We start from the raw sequence: 17,748 nt of genomic DNA, 5'->3' as shown, positions 1-17,748 counted from the left end.
AGTACTGGCTCCTGCTGGCGGAATGCACCCCTCGCCAAGTCTCCACCCAAATGAGACGTGCGGCGTAACCTTGGCGCATGGAGGGAGTGTCCCCCCCTCCGCATGCCAACCCCTGAGGCAGTTCTGATCAGCTCGCGGCCCGGAGCGGACGTGCGCGTACCGTGGGGAGCCTTCAAGTTTTGTCTCTGATTCCTCACGACTGGTAACTATAGTTATCACCAAATACCTTTTCAACGCAACTCCCCACGCGACTCCGGGTCGGTTTTTTTTCTACGGTGCAGGGATTAACCCGGCCGTCGCTACTTTCCAAGTCAAGCCACCGAGTCTAGGGGACACACTGGGGCCGATCGACCCACTCACGGTTAGACGACAGAGCTAGCCTGGCGGCCTTCCGGAAAACACCCCAATTTTCACGTACAGCTCCTTAGACTCGCCGCGGGAATCGCACCCGAAACCCCGGCTGATGGCAAATTTAATATGTTGTGCTTTCTTTCTCTGTGTAAAATAATACTGCTTAGGTAACATTCAGTTGGCATGTGTCAGGAATAAGTAGGCCAAAGTTAGGGATTGGCTTGAAAATACAGACTTACACATACACTTGGATAGATGAAATAATAAATAACATAAAACCAACACACAACTAAAATTTTTACTTATTTATTTAAACAAAAATATTTCAAATTTACTCTTACTGTTAATATTTAATTATTATTCTCAAATTTTCTAACTGTTTATTGGCATCGCATTACACATAAAATTACCAACTGACAGGAGTGACGATGCGCACATTTCATTACCAAGCAAAAGTCTTTGGTTCGGGTTCGACGATATATACACAGTTTTTGTTCGTTGAATTTTGGTTCTTAATTAATATTACCTCGGCTAGATAGTTTTAATTAGGTCGGTAGAGCTCAGAGTCTCTCGCACATCAGACCTCTGAGTCAAGTTAAATGTGTGTAAAAATAAAATAAATTATATTAACGGCGTTAACTTTACCGTTTACCGTTTCAAAGTCATTACCTCCTTAGAGGGGTCTCGGTAATTGTTCAACTTCAAACGTCTCCATAGAACAACATTCTTATAGATATGCATTAAAAATAATTACCGTTTTTAAATAAAGTAAATATCTGCCATTAAGTATACTATTAAATAAAATATAAATAATAACTTAATCAGGCAAAAACATTAAATGTTACAGTACAACATCATTTATAAATTTTAAAAAAATTTGTATAGTAAAAAAGGTTTTGATATTATTGTAACCGATGAGTTTTACTGTTTTGGTGGCTCAGTTTTATGCCACATTACGGTATAATTAATAGCAACTTTACGTGTTTTTTTACTTCAAGTTAACCTTTGTTATGGTACTTATTATTATGTAAGAACAAGTTTATGAATTTTTAATCATCTTTCGAATGGTTAAAAAACCTCTGTATAAATTTAAACGATAAATTTTACGTTTATGGTTTCCCTGGGTGTTTGATATTTCTCAAATATGTTTTTTCAAGTTTATACTTTTAATAAGGTGTTGTATTGTTATATATTAAGTCTTTTTGTCAGTTTTTAAATTTACATGTGCTTTCGGATTATTGAAATCTGTGTAAATTTAATGCGCTATTTTCAGTTGCAGTGAGCGCAGCTTTACGCTGAATGATTATGGGAAAATTCTCTGGTTTCTGTTTGTTTTACAGCATTTCCTCTTTTACCATTCGCTAAATAATATTGTTTTGGTATTTTAAGTGTTGCTTTGCGATATATTTGACATTAAATTTGAATTTTATATTTTTTGTATTTTTGTTGTATATTTATGTTTTTTCTTACGAATTTAGATGAAAATTAAAGTGAGGATTTGGATGACGTAAATGGTTTTGATATGTTTGGTGCTTTTGACTTTTTTTGTAATTTAGTTTTTTTTATTTATTATGATTGTTTCGAAATATGGAATCATTATTGTAACTTTTTACAAATTTTGCGTTTTTTTTTTTTTTTTATCTTTTTGAGCATCTCATTCTTCTTGGGTGACGATTCTACTGGTTTCCAAAAAATGTGGTTATATTTCGTAAATTTTCAGTCTTTTGTTAAATTTTTGGCATAAAAAATTATAATACTGATGTTTTCTATGGTTCAGTTTCGTTGCATATTTATAAAGTTATTATAATATTTTTATTTGGACCCATAAGTACACCAAATTTCAGAGGAACCGATGTAGTTAATTAAATTTAGTATACCATATAGAAGTTCTTTTTTGACGCAAATTAAAATCGATCAAAATGTGAGCTTTGCGATAATTATTTAAATTTTATAGCTTCAGGGAACATGTGATGTTTCATGCAAGTTTTGGAATATAATAATGTCTTATTGGATGAATACTTTTTATTTAAATCTTCCTAAAACATTATATAACATAATAAATATTGAGTTTTTGTTTCTTTCAATAGGAATTAGAAGACAACTTAATGCTGCGATCTAGTATCTGTTTTGCAAAATATTTGTAATTATAGTTGAAGAATTGTACTAGAAAATTATTTCTGTTATCCTGGCTTAATCAGCATTATTTTTAATAAATTATTCGTTATATTTTGTGTCCGAGGTTCAAGTTTCGCATCAATCTAAATATTGGAAGTAACGAAATCCTAATTTGCATAATTTGTGTAGTTATTTAGCCATTTTCTCTCCTCTTTGGAGAGAGGAACCCCTAGTCGCCCCGCCTCTTTAGACGCAAATTTTGCGAGTAACTGGGTTTGAAATTAAAAATAAATATATTTAATTTTGTATTCTTAAAAACATTTACGTAAAATTTAATGCCGAATGATGAAGTTCGGTATTTACAAAACACCTATTTACCGTGTAACAACCCAAAATCTATTGCATCACATGACATGCAAACAACAGTTTTTAGAGTTGTTACTTTTTGTATGACTTTTGATAATTTCCATTTTTTTTAGTAATAATTTCCTTATTTTAAAACATAGTAAGTGCTTTTAAAAAGTCTTAAAAGTTTTATTGGTTATTTATTGACGACTCAATTAATCTTGGAACACTGGGTTGGAGGTTATGAGAAAATTTTCCTCAATTTTATATACATCTATTTTTCTAATGCTACGAATATTTCTAATAAATTCAATAAATATAATAATGGTCACGTACCCATGCATTACTGATATTAAAATAGGGCTTGTGGCTGTTTGGAATTTTTTAATTTTAACATGTTTGCCAACCTATATATATTTTACATTTTGAGTTTAGTTTTTTCCATAAACTAGGTTATGGTTGTTGAATTCTATTCCCCGAGAAAGTAATGCTAGATTGGAGGTACACTTACATATGAAATGGCAAATAATGATTTTTCTTGGAGTGCAGTGGTTGGAAAAGTTGTCATAAATACAGTGTCCCATCCACTGGAATATGCCAAAGTTCTAATTCAGGTAATCCGACGGTATCTTCAGCTTTAGTGAACAGAAAGAGAAGGCTTGACATAGGCAGTGTTATTGGTAGCATGAAAACGCAACGGATTATGCTGTTAGCTTGTTTAGCAAATGAAATAAGAATATAAAGTAGTATTCAATTTGCTGATGATTTTGTTTTTGTGAGGTTATGGACAAGCCGGCTTTAAGACAGAAAAATAATTGATATGTTATAATAATATATGGTTTATATTAATAAAATAAGACAAAAAATAAAAGGAATCTGCAGGTTGGGTGCAGCTGATGATGATTACCTGTAATGTAAATATAGGGATGAAAAGTTTTGTTTTGCTTTAATAGCGTAGCGTAGAATACATTACACGAGAGATTTCCTTCATTCTGTAGTCACTTCCCTACTTGTTTCCTGTTACTAATTTGCAACGATCCAGTGGTTCTCCAAAGATTATTAAGAATATAACTTAGCAGAGACTGTTTAAAAAAAGACTGGAAATTTTATGTCGGTAGAGTTTTTAGATAATTGTTCCATATCACATATACATGTTCATCCCTTGATTCTGATGGCATGATCCTGTAATTATTGATCCTGTGGTATATGATGCTTTCTGTTTCATTTTAGTAGGCACGTCAAAAGGTCCTGCACATAAAAATGTTTCATTTAATAATATGAAATATAATTTTTTTTTATTGCAAGAATCAAGTACCACAGAATCAAAATGTACAGGATCATACCATCAAAATAAGGGATAAACTTGGATACGTGATAAGGATCTTTTACTGAGTCTTTAATGTCAGATTTTAAAATGGGTAATAATTACGAGCAAGGGCTCATAGGGCTGCTTGTATGTCTGCAGTTGGGTCATGAGCCGATCCCTCCGTACCCAACGAGGACACTGTTTGGGCGGCCTGCACTTGCGCTGCCTAGCATCTTCCAATATGGTACGTGGTCACACTGTCTCGTCCCTGCTACCCTTCCTCATCCCTGCTACCCTTCCTCGTCCCTGCTACCCTTCCTCGTCCCTGCTACCCTTCCTCGTCCCTGCTACCCATCCTCGTCCCTGCTACTCTTCCTCACCTCTGTATTTACTGTTGAACTACATCTGACTCATGGCTTAATCTTTGATTTTCCTTAGAACTTTACAAATTTTTTTTTCCGAGACTTGGCAGAGGCAGAAAGTTAATTTTTAATTAGATGTTTTACTCATTTATCATTTGGTTTAGAGAGACACTTATGACCTAGAAGCTGGCGTCATCCAGATGCTGGTGTTTATGACAGTAGCTGCAGAGGGGCAGAGTCCTGTGCTCTATACCCGGCAGATGTGCTCTCAAGTTGATCACATGGCAGGCACAGAGCTGCTGCCCCTGGTACGTCCCCTGGGCCGATTGGAGCAACAGGCTTGTCCCGACGAGGGAGAGTTCATGGGTGTGGTGTCTGTGGCAAGCCAAGAATGGCTTCTGGGTTAGAGCAGCGACACCCTGCAAGTGCCACTCCGCTCCCCGGGATGTGGGGCAGGGCGAGGGATGTAGAAGTACCCCAAGAAAACTCACTTCTCAGCTACATCCACCGTGCTTCCCACTTAATGAAAATGGAGTTCAAGACCAGCCTTGGAGAGAGGTACATCTGTGATAGTATCTTCCAGTTAATTGTTCACTAAAATTCAGTGATTCAATTATTTGCAAGATTACCACTGAAACTTACAATCATTAACACAAGTGTCTCTGATACTATGTATGTTATATGTTTGAAAGGTACTTAAGTTCCTCTCAGATTATTCAAGGCTTGACTTCACCTGCCAATTTTGATTTTTCATTATTTTACTAGTTGAATTTTTAATGAAGAAATATTTGAAAAATGATTATGGAAGCAATTTTTTATGTGATATCAGTTGTGCCAACCTGTAAAACAAACTTCCTGAGTTACCACAATGCAATTAGAAAAATTTAAATCATTGTATTGTGCTGTCTTTTTCCAAAATGCAGAACACTAGTGTATGTATATCTGACCACGCAGTCTGCTACAGAACTCAGATTGCAATGCTTGTGTAGTGGAACAGCAGGAGAAATTGTCCTCGATAAAAGAAGACACAACAAGTCAAAAACTAACATGGTGGGTGTAGCAGTGCTTTAAAATAAATTTATCAAGAAATCCCAGCAATCTTTAGAAAATTTTCTCTGCTAAATACTAACCATAATTCACCCTGTATGTTGCACATCACTCGACACATGAATGTGCCTTCCAGTGTTGTGGAGTTGACCATAGTCATCGTCAGTTGAGCTCAGCCTGTCTGAGCTTCATTTGTGACTGCCAGCGTGGGCCACGCAGCAGTCTCGTTGGCTCTGTGACGGTCTCAGGCGGGACTCAGCGCCCTGTTGGTCTGGCACTGCCTGTGAGAGGGAAGTGTGGTGTGTGCGTAGTGGCGCACATAAAGCGTGTGGATGGCTTGGCGGGCTGCTATCGGGGACTGGGAGCCAAGCTGTGCTCCGTGGTGGTCAGCGGCTACGTGTACCACTGCACGCTCGACTCTGTCCGCGACGCGTCGGACACAGACGTGGACGCTGAGACCGAAGACCTCTCGCCGCAACTCAGGTTTGTCAGCCTGCGACAGCTGAGTATTACGCTGTCTCTTCCCCACGCGGGAGCGCAGCCCTGTGCTGCTAATTACAGGTGTAACTGCTGCTGCTGACATTAGCATTTCAGAATGGGATCATTCTATCATTCCTGCAGAATTGATCTTAGCACAAAATATGATGTTAAAAAATTGCTTACACTTGTTAAAAAACAATTAATTGCTGCCTTAAAGTAAAAAAATTAAATCACAGATAAATCAAAAGCAGTTGAAAGGCTTGCAGCATCACTTAAACCTAAAAATTCATGATCTTAGTATTAGTGTTAATGTTATGGTATCCATCTAGAATAGATGGCAATACCATAACATTATAAATGACATCACCAAGATGGCATCACATATGTCCTACTTTCTTGCGGGACAAGCACGAGATTATGGGGGTTTTGGGCGGGGAACAATAAACACACTTTCGCATATTTCATTTTTTCACTATTATGCTTTTTTGGTATCAAAATATAAGGGGTGGGACTGTATTCCACTTCACGATACTGAGAAAACATTATTTTGAAACGTCTCGCTTTCAGAAAATTAAATACCGGTGTAGCAAAATAAAATAGACTGGCTGGTATCGTTTTCTACTCTACGATGCTGATAAAATTATTATCTAGAATTTTCCTTATGTATTTAAATCCAGCTATCACATAATAGACTAGACTGTTTGGATTATTTCGTATTTCATAAATTCACAAAATTTTAATCACTAAAATCCTTATTTTATACAAGTGAAATACCGCTATTGCAAAACAAACTAGACCTTTTAGGTCGTTCTGATCCTGTAATTTGTTTCTGAACTGTAATTTTAGAAGAGTGAAAATGGCTGAAAGGTGTGTTTTCTGAATAATATTTGGGCATAAAACACCCGGTACAGATTCTCAAAACCACTCAAAGGACATGATTTACATCTATATCTTCATTTGTTCACCTTGTGATATAATGGTTACCTCTCAGATCTCACGGTTGCCTTACGCACGACGAGAGTACTGTGCGCTAGAAGCACCAGCGAGCGTCGCTGGCTGGTGGACCTCTCAAGGTCGTTGGAGGTGGAGAGATGAGCGTGAGCCTTGAAGGAGCTGCGGGGTCGGGCTCTACCTCGACGGAGTCCTGCATGCATGTCCCTGCCGCAGGGCAGGGCGCAGCGGTGACGTGTGTGTTTGTGTCGTGGAGGGGAGAGAAGTTTGCCCGGGAGGTGCGGCAGATGGCGCTGGCGAGAGCGGCCGCGGTCGTCGCGAGCCAGCCCTTCACCGTCGTCGCGGTGAGGACCATGGCGCAGTTCGTCGGAGGCGAGAAGATATACGTGTGAGTCGTGTTGTTTATCATCTTGCTGGCGGATTGTGTTGGTTCGTGTCTCGAGGAGTGAACGTGACACCTCAGTTCGTACACTCTGAGTTACATTCAGTGGCCAGGGTATTAATGTCATGATATATGCTGCATTATACTCCATTTCACCCATATTCCGGTTTAGTTCCGTTGGAATTTAATTTAATTTTAAGGGATTGGCAAGTTAAATTACAGTTGCCACACTCTTTGACAGGTATGTCTGCAGAGAACACTTTAGGATTTAGGATCGTGACAGTAAGGCAAGCTATTCGCCCTCCAAGTAATTGCCTTAATGTTTTAAGGCTAGACACTCTACTGTAGCTCCTGGATGGGTGATCTCCCGGCCATGAGGGTTCAACAGGTGAAACCCTTCTCCAAGCAGGAGTGCCACAAAAATGGCACATATTCGTCGCCTGCATGTGCACCTGTGTGTGCTGTACAACTACGACAGTACAAGTGGAACTGGCGTCAGACCTGTCCACTCAAGGTTTTATTGGAGCCTGCAAGCGCTTCCTTGCTCGCCGGGGCAGATCACCAGACATTTTCAGTGACTTGGGACAAACTTTGCCTGGGCTCACAAACATTCACGAGAATTACAACAGCTGTTATCGTCATCGGAATACCAGAAAATTGTTCCAGATTCCTTGGGGCCACTTGGAGTGACGTGTAATTTCAACCCAAGGTTAATGGAGATGCTTGCGCATCATTCTGCACATCATGTTACTTGTAGCCCCGGCTCGAACACCACCACCGTAGTTTAAAAATGCTTAGAAAACAAATCTTGTCCCTTAAAGACAAGTTGTTTCTTGCCAAAAGAAAGTCAGTTTTAGTTTTGAAATCATGAAAAAAATTCAAAAAAGAAAACTGGAATCTTAAAAACTAAAGAAAAAATGGTTTTTCATCATCTACAGATCCGCATGCATATTACTATTTTGGATAGCATTATGTATCAGCATTATAAATTTTTTGATCCTGATTTTATAATTTTTTTGTTTGCTATGGTTCTTTATTTTCTTAATTTTAACTACTGTTTGTTTTGGCTTTATTTCGGTGCCAGTATTACGCTTGTCTCACTTTTGCCTTTTTTATTACCAGTCATGTGTAATTCTTGAAGCATTTTCTCTGCTCATGATCTGTAGGACACTTGAGATGCCTCGCACGTAATTCGTAATCATTTTCTGGTTCTCTCAATTTATTACAAGCTTTGAGTTGTGTTATGTACTTAGCACTGTTGTTAAATAATGCTCAGGTTGCCCTTCTATCTTTTAAGTGAGATTGTGACATCATGAGTTGGAATTTTTTTTATGAGAAACTTTATCAACTCCGAGTTAATTGTGCCTGACCCTTTTGTTTATTGAAAAAATCTGTTTCAGTATTGCTTATCTTTTCAAATATTGTCATTTTTGTTTGTTTTGATATCTGAATGCTTTTTTTTTGTAGCACTACAATTGACATTTTGTAATTTTGGTCATTTATTAAAAGGAATTGATTGCATAATTTTGTATAAAATATTATTCTTATAGTATGCTTATTATTATTAATTTTCATTTGTCATCACTCATCACCAAAAAATATTTTCATGCATGCTCAGAGGAAGTGATAGATTAATTTTTTATCTGAAGAGAAATAAATTGTGGTTTTGGTTATGACATATTAGGATTGCTGTAAATTATGGTTTTAGGATTTAAGCCCTTTAGTGCTGTTTTTTGTAAGTAGTGTATCCAATGACAATGTGTTTTGTCTTGTGCTTTCTGTAAGGCACGGCTGATGCAGTGCATTGTCTTACAGTTCGTGTGTACTGATCCTTGTGTGTTTTTCTGACAGAGGGATTTTCGCCTCGATAGGAGAGATCTATCGTGAAGAAGGAATCATGGGGTTCTTCAAGGGGCTGGTGCCTCGGTTACTTGGAGAACTGATAGCACTGATAATTAGCAGCACTTTCACACATTTTGTGAACAACCTGTTGGTTAAAGACCGGGAGTTCCAGTCGTACGTTTCCATCACTTCCTCGGTGAGTTCTCACCTGCTGTTTGAGCAGTGTTTTTTTTTCTTTCAGTTACAGATGATTTAATTTTTTTATTCAAAGAAGTGTTGCCATTTTTTCAGTGATGTCTTAATTCTATGTTTTCTCTAATCCAAAACTTGAATTTGAATCGTAATTAATTTCATAAGTCTACCAAAAACAGTTGTGTAGCAGAAACAACAGTGAGTGGCTTGCTGTGAACCAAACTCCGGTTATATACATTGTTGAGGACAAGGAAGTGTTTGCAGTGTGAATGCATTGCTGTGTTGGCTAACCTGGAGGAGCGCGGGGCTCTGTTGCAGTACCTGGCCACGTCGCTCACGTACCCGTTCCAAGTCGTCAGCAACTGCATGGCAGTCGCGAACACCAGGTGAGTGGCTCTTGTTGACCGACTCTCGGTTCTTGTGCGAGTTGACACGAGAATAATAAGCTGTGAACTGCAAGTCATTGATAAAATCACATTCTTCATTGTCATTGAAAATCTTGAGATTATTGAATCACTTACAAAAAATTTGATTTGTTATTTAGGGTTCTGATTGTTGATTCCTTTTCTTCATGTGGGAATTGTAAAGTTGACTTAACCAGCCGCTAAGTTGGGCCAAATGTTGGGCTTGTGTAAGCCAGGGCCGGCGCGTCCATATAGGCGAACTAGGCAACCGCCCAGGGCGCCAGGTAGCTGGGGGCGGCGCAGCACGACACATAACAGCTGATATAATATGATTAACGATTATTGAAACTAAATGAAAATGGATTTTTGTAACAGTTTGGAATATTTACATTGATATAAGTAATTATTTAAAGTCCACGGTGACCTATTTATATGTAATAAGTAAAAAAGTAAAAAAAAAAACACAAGCCTGCTTACGTTTGATTGTTGACAAAATCTTAAGCTTACGTGATGTATTTTGAGGCAAGGAAAATTTTTTTGGTGGTGTCCGGCCGGGGGGGCATTAAGGTTTTTCGCCTGGGGCGCCAATTTACCTTGCATCGGCCCTGGTGGAAGCTGCCCCACTCCGCAGTGGCAGCGCACACGTGGCTAGTTGCCTGCAAGAGTGCGAGAGTGCGAGAGAGTGGGCGAGTGTGGGCACGTGCGCAGGCTGGCTGCGGGCAACCCCCCCTACATGCCGGGGTACACCACCTGGGGCCAGTGCTGGCGCCACCTGGGCGCCACCGGCCAGCTCAAGAGAGGCTCCAGCTTGCTGTGGCGCTACTACACGGTCCTCCCTGCCGCCTAGCCGCCTAGCCGCCGGTCCCCTCCGTCGTCGCTTCACACTTCACACCAGACAGTACTTGGTTCTGTCCTCATGTTCACAAAACTATGTTCAACTCAGTTTCCATTATAACGCTGTGTTTAACAGAAGTGTTTATTTTCAACTTAAAGATTTATTTTTTTTCTGATTGAGAAACTTGGGGACAGTATTATTTCCTAGTAAATATTAGAAAGAGTACAATTTTACTCAGTAAGAAAGTGTGTTTCGTGGCAATACAAATAACTACCTGCCCCTCCTTTCCCCTGCATGTGCTTCATTGAACATTGTTGTTTGTATACTGCATAAGGAACAGTCATTCATTATCATCCATTCTTTAATGATTGTGCGTGACAAGCGAGCGACATAGTGAACACATGTCTTCTGTTTTTTGCTAAGTGGAATATTGATGAATCATAGAGTATAGCCTGTAAAAATGTCCATTTTTTATTCAACTGTCCAGGAAAATCTTATTTATCTTTCAACTGAATACCTTATACCTTATCCAGTATGTCCCTAAAAGAATGTCCCAGTTATGAAATTTTATAGTATCAACTGTAAATGTTGTAAAGTGTTGGTTTAAGGTCACAATTAAAGATTAACTCAAAAATTTTTAGATAAGTGCTTGGATGAGTACTGCTTTGTGGTTTTCTCGCTTGCATCGTGAAAGAATGGCTCTTTTCCCAATTAGTAGAGGGTGAACCTGTAAACTTTATTTGGCAACAAGATAAAGCATATTCCCATTGGAATCTGTATGAATGGTTGAACTTCGAAGTCCCTGACCGTTGGATCGGTCGCAATTTCGAGGCGACAGAGTTCTTTTTGCTGACCTCCACGTTCAGCTGACATAACATCATGCAATTTTTTTTCTTGGGGTTTTATAAAAGATTGTGTCTACGTTCCGCCGCTACCTAATGATTTGCTAGAGTTAGAGTCAGAATTGAAGAAGCTATTGCTTCCATTGCTCTGAACATGTTAACCAAAGTGTGATAAGAATTGGACTTTAGGTAGGATGTGTTTCGTATAACAAAAGTGAACAAATTGACCACTTGATAAAAAAAAATTTACCTTCGATATGATGTATGATTTGTTGTAAATAGTCCAAATTAAACTGTTAAAATGTACCATTAAAACTGGAACATTCTTTTATGGACATTCTGTATTTGTGAGCTTAGATTATAACTACCCAGTACTGCACCAGGACACAGGCATTCTCTTGTTACTGACCTTGAAGTTGGCTGCGAGCTTGGATGAGGCCTAACCTAGAAGCCAAGCAGTATTGGTGACTTGGCCATGGTTTATGTTGTCTGTGGTAAAGGCATTTCTTAAGATTAAACGTTAGCTCTTCTGAAGTTCCTTTGCCAAATATGTAGCTTAAGGGGCCCACCTAGTAAGGGATGTAGCTCTGTTAGTGAGGCGGTATGCTAAGTGTGACACATGCTGGTGTTTCTAGTACAGTGTCACCTCTAAGCACAAGGTTCTGAACTCATGCACAGTCATGCTTAGGGTAACAGAGATGCAAGCAGTAACCATAACACAACATTAAATGGTGGAGAAATTAATGTCTAATGTCTTGGGTGCTTTCAAGTATCTGTACTGTTGCATGGCTAAAAGTTATTCTGAAAACACTCGTGTTAGTCATGTTCAAAAATAACACGGAAAAAAAACCAATCATCCGCCCCCAGCATATTCGTAAACGCTTTTCGTAAACAGTTTCACATTGATAGCTTGAGCAGTTTTTAAATTGCATATTTTTTTCTGAAGCTTAACGTCTACAGAAGCTAATTTGAATGATCATTGATCATGCTACAGAACTCACGGAGCACTGTGGCCTACAATACAGTCTGGTTCTAGTACGTGTGCTCTAACAGAACGATATGTTAACTTGTAAACCCATAAGACCTCACGTACAAGCTGCAGAATGGTCGCTAATGGACCAGTGAACATCAACTCTGTCGTAAGCAGGTGCATGCGTACACATCCCCCTTAACAATTCATTTTTATGTAGTTTTGTTAGAATCTATGACCTATGTAATCTGTTGTGGTTTTGTTTTCACGTAGATAAGAATTCCTCTAATCCGGCACATTTGGGAACACAACCTTAGCGGATTATGGAATGTCAAAATTATATTGGGAATACGAAAGAGAAATTAATCTGCAGTATAATGGAACAAAAACCAGCTGTAATAAACTGCTCTGTGACTGCACCATATGCGTGCATGCGTGATGTGTAGCCTGCTAGGAAGCATGTCTGCACGTGAGCAGCTTGCGAAGTGCTGGAAGAGCTCCAAGCATAGGTAATTATCTTCCAGTTTACTGAAAATAAAATGTAAATGTGGGGGTTTTGTTACTTTGAAAATAATTTTAGTACCACTAAAGAAAATTTAATTGATGGTAGACAGAACACAAGTGTTTACTTGCTAAAAATAAATTTTGTAAATTTCATACACTTTAAGTGCTTGCATTAGAAAGATAAAAGGTTTTTTCCTTACTTAAGGGAGACTAAAAGAACACACTTAAGGGTATAGTTCTGTGAGATTGCATTTTTTTCAGTACAAGCGACATTGACAAGCAAAGGTCATTATAAAGTTATGGAGAAGTTAGTTTTGTTTCATAGTAAATTTATGCTTAAAGCTGGACTCACAATGATCCGTCTCAGCCTTCTGTCACCCATGTCCGTCAATCACATGATCTGCAGCCAATCAGATGGTACAAAAAATTTCATCAGTCCGTTCACCAAAACCTTGGCAAGCTTTAACTTTCGACAGACAGATTCAATTATAACCTTAAAAATGTCTGAAAAGCATTGCCTTTATTTTAAAATGATTTTTAGTTTGTTTATTTGTTTATCCTTCCTTATTAGGTTTTTAACTTGTATACGAACACATTTGAAGTTTGATGTTTGAAATAAAAATTGTCTGAGACACACAAGTAATTGCGGTAATCATTTATAAGGGCTTAGCGTACGTGATATTCAAACTGGTAAACCTGTACAAAAGAAATTTTCTTAAAAATGTAAGGCTTAATAGTTGGCAGCATCTAAGTAGGAAAATAATATGACGTGTGGATCATTGTGATCTCTCAGCTTCTTGACGGATGGACGGATGCAACGGATCAGAGTTCAGCTTAAGGAGAGTAAATTTAAGTGTAATTGTAATGTTGATGGTACAAATTGTTGCATTTATATCCAGTGCATGCTACTTTGAAAGAAAAAAAAGGATCTTAGCTTAATATAAAAAGAGGAGTGTGCTACTTTAAGGGCACTCCTTCCAGCAACTTGATGGAAACGTGAACAATTGGGCTGGTGTAAGTAGAAGATAGACACAATAACGAAAGATTAATAACGTAAGCTACGGTGAAAGGTCTTAAAGCCAACACTTTCGGAACATGCCATGCCGGATTATCAATTTCACGATATTATTGAATGTCAGTATTGTTTTAAAATAAAAACCAAATGTGAAACTGTGAAGTATAACCTGTTAGTAAACAGGAAATGCTGAACTAAAAAGAAAATTAATGTTAACAATAAACTCTTGAGTGAGTGGATTTCACCAAAAAAATCTGAATGTGGATGGTTCTCTTGAAGCTGGACTACATAACATGAACATGTGGAGCCATAGAACGCCGGTTGGAAGATCCGTCACCGTACTTGTGTAGCTGTGGATACTGAAGTGGAGGAAGATGAAACTGGGTATAATCATGTAATTCCAGGAGTTGGTGTTGTTTCTGCCGTGATGCCAAAGGGAAAGCTTTACTTGATGTTCCCATAGATCATTAATACGTATTGTGTATGAGAGTTTTCTTACTTGAAAATGATGTTGAAAATGTCTGTTTTTAACTCTTAACTCGACCAATTACATTTCAAAGAGTAAATAAAAAATCTTGCAGATCTAACAGTTTCTCAAATGTATTTATGACAAGACTGCACTGAGAGCAGTCTACAATCCTGTTTCAAATTTCCCAGGACTTCTCCAAGTTTATTGCTGGAATGGCTGCGTGCCAAATGCAGGACTTAACCTTCCCTACGTCCTTGTGTGCTGTGTGTATCCCCAGTGACATGACGGTCCACAGACGAGACAGTCGGATCGCCACAAGCATTGAGTGGTTGTAAACGTGTGTGGCTTGTGTGGCACAAGGCGCAGTCCACGGGAGTTCTGTCGTCGCAAGATGCTGTCTGGTCTCTGGCGCTGGCAGGGTCTATAGTCACGCTCTGATGAGCCCCGCAAGTGTAGCTCACGGTCAAGAAGCATAACAAGAAGGAATGCTTGATTCCACAAATTAGTTTTTGTAGACACTGCCATTGAGAGAAACTAAGTCCCTGGCAGCAAATATTTTTTTGGGTCTTTAAAAATAAAATTGTAAGACTCTAATTTTTGTCCTATCAGAGTAAACCCGAGCATTAAAGAATGTCCAAACTCATTGGGCCTCGTGTGTTGACCTCCCCCTCCTGCCCCCTTCTGTTGGACACCATGATTGGAGAAGACATACGAGGTTAAAATTAATACTAACACAATTCTATTTGGATAGGTGATTCCTAATGATAACTTAACACATACTCGGTGTGCATTTTTGCAAAATGTGCACATAAGTGTCGAATGCTAAATTAGAAATGCCTGACAAGCATGCAACATGCACTGCAGACTACATTCTACAATAGTGTACACGAGGTGGCACTTCAGTAAGCAAGCAAGCAGAACAGCAGTTGCAAGAGTCAACACGGTAATGTGTAGTGTATATGTGGTCTGTTGACTCGTACCTTGTTCAGTGGATACTGGTAGCTGTACTCGCCATACGAGAGGTAAGTCAAGCTGGCAATGCAATGTATTGGCGCTCGTGGTAGTGTTTGTAATTCTTCACATATCCATTGAACACCAGTGCATAGTGCTTTCCGTTCATTTTGTCATCGCATCACATGTCTTACCATTTGGTGTTTACTGCGTGTTACATACTCGCCAGACAATTCAATTTTAGCATCTAGTACTTACACAGGGTTTTGCTCCGATTGGTTCTCAGCAAGTTTGAGAAACTTTTGATATCGAGACTTCGTGACTTAGACTTTACGTAGGAGACTGTTGGGGGGGGGGGAGGGGGGGGGGGAGGAACCATCGGAAAGTATAACCATAATGCCCCATATCGAAAGTCAGTTGCGTATCGGGCCGTAACTGCGGCGTCAACTGTTCACCTGGTTCGTAGACAGTGCTTTCTACCTCGTAACATTATCCCAGAAAACAAAGGTTTAAACCCGCACAAAATTTGTTCAAAGCTGAATTATTGCACAGTGGTAGAATATATACTGTGCTTAATAACATAACGAAAGTTTACTGCTGTAGACCTTGTGTATATCACCGAAAACGTGCAGATGACAACGACGAACGACATATTAAAAGGCTTCCCATTTACGCAGTTTTTAACGTAGACCCACCATAATATTACCAAAATAATCTACAACGCTATTAAGTATAAACATTCATATTGAAAAACCTCTGATTTTTAATATTAAAGGTTAGATAAAAATCGATTAAGTAATGAAATAAGTTTTTTTTAAATCCCAGTAAGGACATAAAAACAAGATTCACTTAAAAATAAAGGGCCCGACGTAATAATCACTCTTACAAAAGTTGTTGCATATTTCTTAAGCTTTAAAGTGATATACTTTTGAAGAGGCTAGCATAATTAATGACATCGTTAGTGTTCTGAGCGTATCAGTGTTGCATACATTCCGTGAAAGTGCTACAATCGCAAGAGCTGGGGCGACTTTCGCTCCCATGAAATCGAGGTTTTTTTAATCTTTGGAAAATTTGACCAAAACGGAAATTTAATACAGTGGTAATATCAACATTCCTAGCAACACGTGAAGAGTATACCTCGCACTCAGGACGGCACGCTGAAGTGAATTCGTGTGTTCTGCCTCTGAAAAGCGCCGGTCGCAAACGGACAGCACTAATTAATCTTTCGCCTTGGTCTTCTTGGCTTCCTGTTTCTGCCACATCGTCCGTTATTGTCTGTTCACTTTTTTTTTTTTGAAACGGGAACTGGGAACAGCGTATATCACGAGTGTGGTTCTATGCTACCAAAGGACGCAGATTGGGACCAAAGGTTCGAGTTGACCTGTACTTATTCGGACCATGTGGTCAGAGGGTCTCATGGGCCAATCAGCGATCAGTGTCCGTCGTATACAATTCAGCTCATGTCCTTCCGAACTCGTTTCCCCCGCGGGACGCCATGGTAGTGCATTACTGCAGTATCTCGGTGCCTGGCTCGTCTACACAGTGCCACAACAATGCCCACTCGTGCCGGAGGTTGCAGTGGGTATTGGTAGAATCTAGAATGCATCCAAGCAGACAATGCAGACAATGCAAAAAAAAAAAAAAAAAAAACTTCATGTGCTAATTTTTTTGAGAAAGTATTTTGGGTGGTTTGCATTTAAGTTACTACACAACTTAACTTAAAAACACGTCTATACTGGGTTAGTGTAATGCCCACGTGACAGCTTGTTCTCCGTCTATGTTGGCACGCCCGAGTGTGAACACAGCAGCTCCCGTGCCGTCTCTGTAGCTTCAAGCGTAGTTCAGCAGAATCCCGTGCTGCAAGCATAGTTCAGAAGCATCCCGTGCAAGCACAGTTCAACAGCATCCCGTGCTTCAGGCACAGTTCAGCAGAATCCCGTGCTTCAGGCACAGTTCAGCAGAATCCCGTGCTTCAAGCACAGTTCAGCAGAATCCCGTGCTTCAAGCACAGTTTAGCAGAATCCCGTGCTTCAAGCACAGTTCAGCAGCATCCCGTGCTCCAAGCACAGTTCAGCAGAATTCCGTGCTTCAAGCACAGTTCAGCAGAATTCCGTGCTTCAAGCACAGTTCAGCAGAATCCCGTGCTTCAGGCACAGTTCAGCAGAATCCCGTGCTTCAGGCACAGTTCAGCAGAATCCCGTGCTTCAAGCACAGTTCAGCAGAATCCCGTGCTTCAAGCACAGTTTAGCAGAATCCCGTGCTCCAAGCACAGTTCAGCAGAATTCCGTGCTTCAAGCACAGTTCAGCAGCATCCCGTGCTCCAAGCACAGTTCAGCAGAATTCCGTGCTTCAAGCACAGTTCAGCAGAATTCCGTGCTTCAAGCA

The 17,748-nt window shown here is 39.4% G+C and overlaps 1 protein-coding gene across 1 annotated transcript; it reads left to right on the top strand.

Moving 5' to 3' along the window:
* The first annotated feature begins 3,224 nt into the window (after window positions 1-3,224).
* LOC134540574 (mitochondrial carrier homolog 2-like) lies at window positions 3,225-11,086 on the top strand. Its single transcript, XM_063383391.1, has 7 exons — window positions 3,225-3,425; window positions 4,277-4,361; window positions 5,838-6,009; window positions 7,214-7,345; window positions 9,191-9,377; window positions 9,692-9,759; window positions 10,486-11,086. The coding sequence occupies exons 1-7, from the start codon at window positions 3,330-3,332 to the stop codon at window positions 10,622-10,624; spliced, it is 879 nt and encodes a 292-aa protein (XP_063239461.1). The 5' UTR covers window positions 3,225-3,329; the 3' UTR covers window positions 10,625-11,086.
* Window positions 11,087-17,748: the final 6,662 nt, after the last annotated feature.

The sequence above is a fragment of the Bacillus rossius genome, chromosome 17 (assembly GCF_032445375.1).
Source record: "Bacillus rossius redtenbacheri isolate Brsri chromosome 17, Brsri_v3, whole genome shotgun sequence".
Lineage (NCBI taxonomy): Eukaryota > Metazoa > Arthropoda > Insecta > Phasmatodea > Bacillidae > Bacillus > Bacillus rossius.
This window is presented reverse-complemented; position numbering and strand designations above follow the sequence as displayed.

Excerpts from the sequence above, each read along its gene's own strand:
- LOC134540574 (XM_063383391.1), top strand. The coding sequence starts at position 3,330 with ATGGCAAATAATGATTTTTCTTGGAGTGCAGTGGTTGGAAAAGTTGTC. Across the intron at positions 3,426-4,276 it reads ATGCCAAAGTTCTAATTCAG|TTGGGTCATGAGCCGATCCC; the intron begins GTAATCCGACGG and ends GTATGTCTGCAG. Across the intron at positions 9,378-9,691 it reads ACGTTTCCATCACTTCCTCG|TACCTGGCCACGTCGCTCAC; the intron begins GTGAGTTCTCAC and ends GCTCTGTTGCAG.